The sequence below is a fragment of the Rissa tridactyla genome, chromosome 8 (genome assembly GCF_028500815.1).
Source record: "Rissa tridactyla isolate bRisTri1 chromosome 8, bRisTri1.patW.cur.20221130, whole genome shotgun sequence".
In the NCBI taxonomy this organism is placed as follows: Eukaryota; Metazoa; Chordata; class Aves; order Charadriiformes; family Laridae; genus Rissa; species Rissa tridactyla.
Window position 1 is genome coordinate 3,259,330 of NC_071473.1, and position 9,359 is coordinate 3,268,688.

The 9,359-nt window shown below is 55.6% G+C and overlaps 1 protein-coding gene across 1 annotated transcript; it reads right to left on the reverse strand.

Moving 5' to 3' along the window:
• Nucleotides 1–5,690: 5,690 nt before the first annotated feature.
• Nucleotides 5,691–7,019, reverse strand: LOC128914387 (galanin receptor type 1-like). The gene has a single exon (XM_054213316.1). It carries the CDS (start codon nucleotides 7,017–7,019, stop codon nucleotides 5,691–5,693), a length of 1,329 nt encoding a protein of 442 aa, XP_054069291.1.
• Nucleotides 7,020–9,359: the final 2,340 nt, after the last annotated feature.

The following is a 9,359-nucleotide window of genomic DNA, read 5'->3' on the forward strand; positions in this document are numbered from 1 at the left end:
GGGAAACGCACGCCTGATTAAGGAATGATTAAAGTTTGGTGGTTTTATCCTGCAGTGCACGCAGCGTTCTGTGCTCCGCAGTATCTGCCTGTTGCCATAAAAACTCAGGGAGACAGGAGTAAAGCATACAGGGACACGCTGTTAATTCCCGCGTCTTTCAGGGGCAGAAATATTTCATATGTATTTTTAAAAATAAAGTCTCCTCGGATAATTTCCCCGCCCCCCCCAGGTTTGCAACACAAACCAGCTCTCTTGGGGTGCAATGAGGTAAGAGGGCAAAGGCTGGGCATAGAAAACATTTTAAGTAAAAGGTCACATTACAGCTCCATGAGACTTCCCCTTCCCCATGCCGTGAGGATAATCACAGGGTAGTCAGTGCCCCCTGCTCTGGCGGTCCCAAGCCAGCTCTTTACCCGTGTGCTCCGGGCACTGATTTCTTCAGGGGGTTTCTCGCAATCAGGAAGAGACGCCACACGGGAAGGCTCTGGTGTAGATTCCTCACTCACAAAAATGTTCTCTGCAAGCACTGCATCCATCTTTATTGCTGAAATATTTTAAAATTATTAATTGAATAAAATATTAATGAAATAATTAAATTATATGACTGCCTCCCAACCTCTAGTGAGCGGGTGCCCTTGTAAGGTGGAAAGCAGCATCCTTCCCTCTCCGAATCGGGTACTTGTCCTAATGTGGCTCCTCCTCTGCCCCAGCCCAGGTTTTCTTGGTTGATTCATGCTAAGAATGGAAAAAATCCCTAAATCAGGGCAGCCAGGAGCCCGCATCACGGCTGGCGGGGAAGCTTTGGGGTGGGCAGGTGCATGAGACTGTGTTGACTTTACAGCTGCGTTGTGTCAGCTCTGAGTCCTGGGACTTTGGCTAAAGATGTTTAGCAGGCAGAGGAAGCAAATGCTGCGATTCCTGTGCCCCCGGGGCTGACCTGACCAGCAGTCATTCATTCCCAGAAAGTCTGGGAAAGTCTTATATGATCCCCATATGTGCCAGGCAAGCGGTATTTTCCTGGAGGCTGACTTTCCCAGAGGGTTCCAGCGATCTCTTTGGTTGTACCTGCTCATAGCTGCTCTTTTATTTGTTCTTCTAGCAGCCTGCGGTGATTTATTTTCATGCTGAATATAATCGCAAAGGTAAACTGAGCTGCGCTGATTTTTCCTAGAAAATTCACACTGATGGTTCTCTGGTTCTTTATAACAAGGACATCACAAGGCAACTCCTGCGCTCTCCCTGTTCGTTTAGGTATCGCAGGTCAGGAGAGCTCAGGTGTTTGCGTATGGGATGTGCTGTGGTGGGGGGAGTGTGGGAGGAGACAGGGGAACCGCACCGGGGGCTACTGCTGTGGCAGGTGACTCACCAGCCGTCTTCCACCCTAATTTGAATGCCAGCATCAATAAGGCTAATATGTAAAATACCGACAGGCGGGAGTTTCCCTTTGGAGGACGCTCTTCTTTCTGGGATGCTCAGGGTTGTTGCAGTGAAGGTGCTGCCCCACTGAGTGGGCTGATGGATGTTGGAAGAGGGCTGATGGATACTGGAAGAGGGCTGGGTCTGCTGTTCCTGTTGTGTTGCACTGCAGTGGGCACCGCACACCATCCGCTGGGACTCCTCAGCGCTCGCTCTGCAAGTGACTGAGCGAGCACTTCCCCGCCTGCGCTGCGTCAGCGTTAACGTGTCCTACCTCCAGATGACTCTGTCCTGTAAAGTCTTACTGTTGATTAAATTATGCCAGGTCTGAAATCATCCCCTGCTCTCCCCAGCACTGGAGGATTTTTTGCATTAAGGGCATAAGAACAAAGGTACCGCATAGACCAAACGATGCTCAGCCCAGCGTCGTGCTCCCAAAGGTGGCCAGTAGCACGTGTCCTGGCAAGGAGCAAAAGCGGAAATTATAGGTTATATACCCAATGCTCTCTAAGACAAAGTTGCATCTTTTTTTTTTTTTTTCAACAGCCCCTGATGGCTCTTGCTTCTGTGAACAGTCCAGTCTCCTCTTGAACCCTATTTATTGCTTTCAGCCCTCACCACCTCCTCTGCCCGTGAGCTCAGCGGCTGCCGCGGTGTGAGAAAGGTGCTGCCTTGCCCTTACACATGCTTCTAATCGTTTCACTGCCTTCCCCTGAGGATTTCATTATAAGAAACAGTGATTCATCATCCTCCATATGAGGGCTATGTACCGATCGTGATTGTACGTACCTCTATGATACCTCGTACGAAAGTTTATCTTTTTTTTGCCTCTCCAGTGGTTCACAGGCAGAAAATAAACCTGTAGCATCTTTGAAACAATACTGACAGTACAGGAACAGATCGCGGGATAATCCCAGAGAGAGTTATTGAACAGCAACTCACTGTATGTCCTTACCGCAGCAAAGGGATTCAAGTAAAGCTGTTTTAAACATCCTATTTTGGTAACGTGGTAAAATGCCCGCATTGATTCAAATGGCAAAGCAGAGAAGAAAGACCCGTGGGGGGAAGAGTGGGACTGAGATGCATTAGCGGCATTGCTGCGGGAAAACATTCGCCTCGAGACATCTAAAATTCACATTTCCAGTCTGCCTGGGCGCATTTAGAGAGAAACACGTTTCCTCAACCACACACCAAGTGCGAGACGCTTGGCTTGAGCTCCTTTGAGGAAATCGTCTGTGATCACCAGCCAGAGCCGCGTCCACTCCCGATTCCTCAATGGGCCAGGAGTCCCTTGAACGCCTGTCAAAGAGCCTGCCATCTGAAACAAGGAGCTTCTGTGTCCTGGAAGACCCTCTGATGTCTTCTCGGCCCTAAATACAGAGAGGTGTTTTATCAGATAGGAGGGGAAAAAAGCCGCTTTCCCAAATGCTGAGGTTTCCCCTCACTCGGAGCCAGCGTGAGCCACCCAGGCACTGCTGCGTCCCACAGACCTGCTCAGGTTAATAACATCACTGCCAGCGCCCGGGCGGCTCACGGGGTGCTGTGTGGCTTTCACATTGACGTCACCGCTTCTCATTTACCCTTGGGTGATAGTGACTGAAATTCATTACTACCTGGCAGCCGTCGGGTAAGCCGTGCAAAATAAATCAGCGTTCTCCGTAGCAAACAGGCGTCTGCAGCACAAAAGGAGCCATTCAAACCAGCAGGGCAGGAAGGGAGTGAGGGAAGACGTGAATGAGTCGTTAGAGTGAGGGGAATTCGCAGGCGAAGAGCGATAACGGCGAGAGGCAGGGGGAGATTTCGCTATAGAAACAGTGGAGCAGCGGTGGGAACGTGGGGAGTAGGGAGAGAGCGATCGAGGGAGGCAAAGAGGAGTTAAAGGGAGCAATTCGACTTTATTATAGGAAAACAGGAACACTGAATGAATCTGGAAAATACATTTAAAAGTGTGAGGAGGAGATGACCTTGCCGCAGTGTATCTTGGTGGTCAGGAGCTCAGTGGGGCTGGAGAAAGGCATGGGCACCTGCATCAGGAGGGGAAGGCACAGGCACGTGGAGGAGAACATGCAATCCCTGGTACTTCTGCCTCCGTGGAGGGTACAGAGACATTCAGGGCAGGACTCAGGCTCCTGAGCTGAGAAAAAAAAATAATTCTCCTCTCGGATGCTTTAAAATGTGGATTTCTTGCACCTTTGATTGCCTTATTTGATCCCGGCCATTTTCCGAGCCCGGCCACCACGTGGGACAGAGCTGGTCTGGCATCTCCATGGTCCTTTCACTGCGGTTTATACAGGACAGGATTAAATACATTGGTCAGGGCAATGTAGGGAAGTTTCAGTATTGTGTCGCATCTGGTCTGGGGGTGGAGGACATCTGTTTCCAGGACCTGGAATCAGTGGGCATTCGGAGCAAGCTTTTAATGCTCCTCAGCCTGGTACATTTTGCCAGCCCTAAAAATATGCCTTGAAAGAGGAAATAAAATCTTCACAGGCTTTTCTCCACAGGTACTAAAAGATCAAGCAGTACACTCCTATATCACCTGCAAAAATGCAGATGTTCTCGTCTCCCAGCACACATAAAAGCCATTTCTCACCCAAAGTAAATCTGGGTAGTTGTAATTTCTCTCTCGTTCACACAAAAAGAGAATACAAATTGTGGATGGCACTGCCTGTTAAGGAGGAATCTTTTGTTTTCCTGGCAGATCATTAGTAACACAGGATGTTATTGTGCGATCATTACAAAAGGTGGGGATCCCGTTGGGTTGAATGGCTATTTCTTGTCTCTTTTTTTTTTTTTTTTTTTTTTTTTGTGAGCAAAAAGGCTCCCTAGAAGGCAGGAGGATATTATTTGAAACTTCGATTTCCCCAGAACATCATTCCCTTGCTCAGTAATAAAAAAAAAATAATCCCCCCCCCTCTCCTCCCCAGTCATCAAAAGCCTGAGTGCCATCAAAGGCAAGATCCTCTCCCAGGGAGGCTGCTGCCTTGGGTGCAGGGCTTGCTAAGGGCAGAGCCCTGCTGTGGTGGGCACGGGCTCTCCTGGCGTCAGGAGACGGTGTGCCTCCTGCCCTTCCCGCTTGGCACGGGGAAGGGACTCAGCTCCGCTTCCATTCCAGCCTTCGGGGTCTTTGTCGTATTTTTCTTTCTCCCACCTGTTGCCCGGTCTGATGGCTTTTCACTTAGCTCTTTGGGAGAAAGGTTTCCTTTCTTTATGGATGCAGATCCAGTGCTCAGCGCAACTGAATTCTTAAGCTTTAGTGAGGCCCTTCAATGCTAACATAATAAAAATATACAATTTATTTATCAAAGCCTCCTTTAAAGGAGATGACGGAAGAAATAGGTTTTAACCCACTTCTGATCCTCAGGAAAAGCGAGCACTTTGATTCTCTCCTTCCCAGACAAATAGCATTGCATTGGTTGATTCTGATTTTATTAGCTATAAACCATTTGCTATTTTTATTTTCACATGCCATTGACTTTGTTTGGTACAGACACAGCTGAACAAGGGCTGGTGTTTCAAGTGCAAATCATGTTAATAGAAGCCCGGTTCTTTCCACTCCACCCGCAGGAACATAGCTGTTAGAAAGAGAGCTGATGCCCAAGGAATATTTTCCAATACGCATTTCCTAAATCACCTCTGAGACCACATTATCCCTTCTGGATTCCCAAATGTGGAGTGATGACGGTTGCTTTAGTACTTCTGGCACTGTCTCTTCACATCAGGAGAATTTATTTGCATGGAGGAGTGAAACAATACGATCAGACAATGAAATCTCAAGTGGTAAAGTGTGTGAAATTCTGTGCTACTATTACTTTTTATGATAGTGTTTCGAACGTTTCTTCACTGCTTGCAACTACGACTGACGGATTTGGAGCAGAGAGTGCTGCTTCTCGCTGCTCTTCATCAGCACAGGGTGGGCAGCAGCAAGCTGTCAAATCGTTGCTGTATCCAAACAGCATCTCTGCATCCAGAGGTGGAGCTGCGGGGAGAGCTCACTCGTTGGGAAGCCGATCTATCTAATTATGTGCCTGTTGACTGGGCAACAGGTTACACATCTGCTTGTAAAAATCGTTCGTCTTAAAACTTGATCTGAGTTAAAATGCATCATCTTTTTCTCTCCTTACATGCTTCTTTCCCTGTCCCTGTATTTTTGAACTGGTGCTGGGAGTGATTAGAAGAAAGTTTTTTTCCAGCATTAAAATATCTGGTTCAGAAAGACCTCTAAAGAGTCATTAAATGCAGATGAGGGTACGAGGTGCACTTCCTGAGCAGAATTACAAGGAAGTGTTCTCGCTGGAAACAGTATTCAGAGGTGGATGCTGGCAGGAGTTCAAGCGCCCACACTTGTTCTTATGGCCGTGACCTCCCTGATATCTCCTGCCCACAGCGGGGGTGGCGGAGGGTCCTTTCCTAGAAGGCTCTGTTGAACTCCGGTAAGAGAGCAGCTCTGGGACTGAGGAACGGGTTGTCCCTTCAGACAGAGAGAAGTTAAAGAGAGAAACCATTCTTTGGTGGTATTTGCTCTTCATTTCCTTGGCTGACCTGTAGAGGTTTCCAACAAAGCAATAGCATATAGGGTTGAGGCTGGAATTGGTGAGGCCAAGCCACTGGGCAAAAGGTCTGAGCTGCAGGATCCAAGGAGAAGGAGTCACATCCTGCAAAGACTTGGGGATGTTGAAATCGATCCAGATGTCCATCAGGTAGACGGGCAGCCAGGAGATTGCGAACAGCAGGACCAGGGCCACCACCATCTGTGCTACTTTCTTCCGTATCTTCAGCCTGGAGGCCGGCAGAGATCGGTTCAAGGCAGTGCTCTCCTTCAGCTGGCTGCTGCGGCTCCACAGGCGGCGCACTGTGAGGAAGCAGATGACCATGTTGAACAGGACTGGCAGGCAGTAGAGGGCACAGAAGAGCAGGAAGTTGTAGGCTTGCTTGAGTCTCTCCTGAGGCCAAATCTCCCTGCAGATGGAAAACACCAGAGGCAAGCCCTCCACCACCCCAATCTCGTCCCGTTTGTTCATGAAGATGAGGGGCATGCATATCCCTGAGGACAACAACCACACCACCAGGATGGTGCTGAGGATCCTTTTCTGGGTGAAGAAAGACCGGGCGTTGAGTGGGTTGTGCACGCTGTAGTACCGGTTCACACTGATGACGGTCAGGCTGAGGACGCTGGCAGAGACAGAAACAGCCTGGATGAAGGGCACCGCCCGGCAGAGGAAGTCCCCGTACACCCAGGCTTTGTAGATGAGGTTGCCCACGGTGATGGGCATGCAGATGCACACCACCATGAGATCACACACCGCCAGGTTGATGAGGAGGCTGCGGGTGGCACTCAGGCTGGAGACCCGACTCCGGCGCTTCCGAGTGAGTACCCTGATGGACATGATGTTGCCCACGAAGCCCACCACAAAGGACACCAGGTACATCGCCGTGAGGCTGATGGTGACGGGCTCCTTTGCAAAGAGGAAAAGCATCTTCTCCAGCTCTTCCCAGCCCAGCTCCTGGCTCCCGTTCCAGAGCCCGCCTTGGGTCTGGTTCTCCTCCTGCCAAAGCTGCAGCGGGCCGGGGGGGGCCTCGGGGGCGGGGGGGGAGGAATTCATGGCTGAGCCCCCCCAGGCACCCTGGGCTAACGGGGCAGAGCCTGCCGCGCTGCCCTGAGCGCTCCTGGCATGTTTAGCTGGGACCGGCCACGCCTGCAAAAGAGGATGCAGAGAGATGGGATGAGCGAGGGCTCCTGGCGATGTTCTCCCTTTTCGGGCATGGTGCCGGGTCAGAAATGGCTTCTCGGCAACTTAGTTGAGAGGCGGCCGTGAGCGCTGGGCAGCGCGGCGCGGCTCCGCGGGCACGGGGGGGCTCCGCGGGCACCGGGGGGCTCCGTCCCTGGCCGCGGGGACACGGCGCCTCCGGGCGGGGAAGGGGGAAAGGGGCCGCGGTCCCCCCCGCACCCCGGGAGAGCAGCCCCGGCCGCGGCCCGCCGCGACTCCCCTCCCTCCCGGGAAAGTTGCCTGCCCGGCGGCCGCGCTGCCGGACCCCGGTCCCGGGCTGCCGCAAGACCCCCGCTCCCCCCCTCCCCTCCCAACCTCTGTTCCCCGGTTCCTCGGTTCTCCCCCGGTCCCGCGGCGCGGTGCGGCTGCACTCACCGGGCGGAGGGCGGGCAGCGCCGGGCCGGGCTCCTCCCGCCGGCGGCTCCGCCGTGTGCCGGCAGCGCAGGACCCGCTGGCACTCGCACCCACCCGCACCCACCCGCACCCACCCGCACCCGCGGCACCGCCAGCCCCGGCGCCCAGCCTGCGGGCGCGGCTGAGCCCCGCACGGCGGCTGAGCCCCGCACGGCCCCTGCGCCCCGCACACAACCGCGGCGCCGCACACCCGCACACGGCCACGGCGCCGCACACGCACACGGTCCCGCACAGCCCTCGTTACAGACCTGTCCTACGTCTCCCCCGAACACACGCAGCCCCCCTCCCCACGTAGCTGCCCGCAGCCCTGTATGCGGACCCCCGACAGATGCTGCACCCCCCACCCCCCACGCACGCTTATAGACCCCCTCCACGCACCCACGCTCGGTGCTGACTCCCCTCGCAAACACTTGGCTGCACGCACCTTTCTACAGGTGCCCCGCACACCCCTCCCTCCCTCTGCACACACACGGGCACCCTGCGCACGCACGCACCACCCTCCCTCCCCGCACCCCCCCGCACCCCCCGGCCCCTCCCGCCCGCCCCCCCCCCAACCCTTGCACACGCGGGTGCGGCTCAGCCCCTGCCCCCCTGCGCACACGCGCTCCCTGTGCGCTCACACGCGCGTTGCACACCCGTGCGGCCGCTCTTGCCCCGACCCGCGGAGGAGACAACCCCCTCCGCACACACACCTCCTCCGGGAGTGCTGGCTGGGGCCGGTCCCGGGCCGGGCCAGGCTGAGCCGAGCCGAGCTGTGCCAGGCTGAGCCGAGCAGAGTCCGACCGTGCGAGGCTGAGCCGAACGGTGCCGGTCCGTGCCTGGCTGAGCCGTGCCATGCCGAGCCGAGCTGAGACTTTGCGAGACGTGCTAGGCTGAGCCGAGCCGCGCAAGGCTGAGTCGAACCGTGCCAGGCTGAGCCGAGTCGTGCCGGTCCATGCCAGGCTGAGCCGAACGGTGCCAGTCCATGCCAGGCTGAGCCTCGCCGAGCCGAAACAAGCTGAGCCTTGCCGGGCCGTGCCAGGCTGAGCCGAACGGTGCCAGTCCATGCCAGGCTGAGCCTCGCCGAGCCGAAACAAGCTGAGCTTTGCCGGGCCGTGCCAGGCTGAGCCGAACGGTGCCTGTCCATGCCAGGCTGAGCAGATCGGTGCCGGTCCGTGCCAGGCTGAGCCTCGCCTCGCCGAGCCGGTCGGTGCCAGCTCCCTGCCGCCGCGCTGCCGGCGCCCGGCTGTGGTGCTGAAGGGACAGCTCCGCGTGCGGCGGGCAGGGAACGGGCAGGAGCGGGCAAGGATGGGCAGGAGCTGGCAGGGTCTGGGCAGGGTCTGGGCAGGGAACGGGCAGGGAACGGGCAGGGCAGGAGCGGGCAGGGAACGAACAGGAGACGGTCAGGAGTGGGCAGGGAACGGGCAGGGTCTGGGCAGGGAATGGGCAGGGCAGGAGTGGGCAGGGAATGGGCAGGGAACGGGCAGGGAACGGGCAGGGCAGGAGCGGGCAGGGAACGAAGAGGGGACGGTCAGGAGCGGGCAGGGAACGGGCAGGGTCTGGGCAGGGAACAGGCAGGGCAGGAGCGGGCAGGGAATGAACAGGGGACGGGCAGGAGCGGGCAGGGAACGGGCAGGGTCTGGGCAGGGAACGGGCAGGGCAGGAGTGGGCAGGGAACGAACAGGAGACGGTCAGGAGTGGGCAGGGAACGGGCAGGGTCTGGGCAGGGAATGGGCAGGGCAGGAGTGGGCAGGGAATGGGCAGGGAACAGGCAGGGCAGGA

What these genes read in the sequence shown, in the direction of transcription:
- LOC128914387 (XM_054213316.1), bottom strand. Translation starts at nt 7,019, where the DNA reads ATGAATTCCTCCCCCCCCGCCCCCGAGGCCCCCCCCGGCCCGCTGCAG.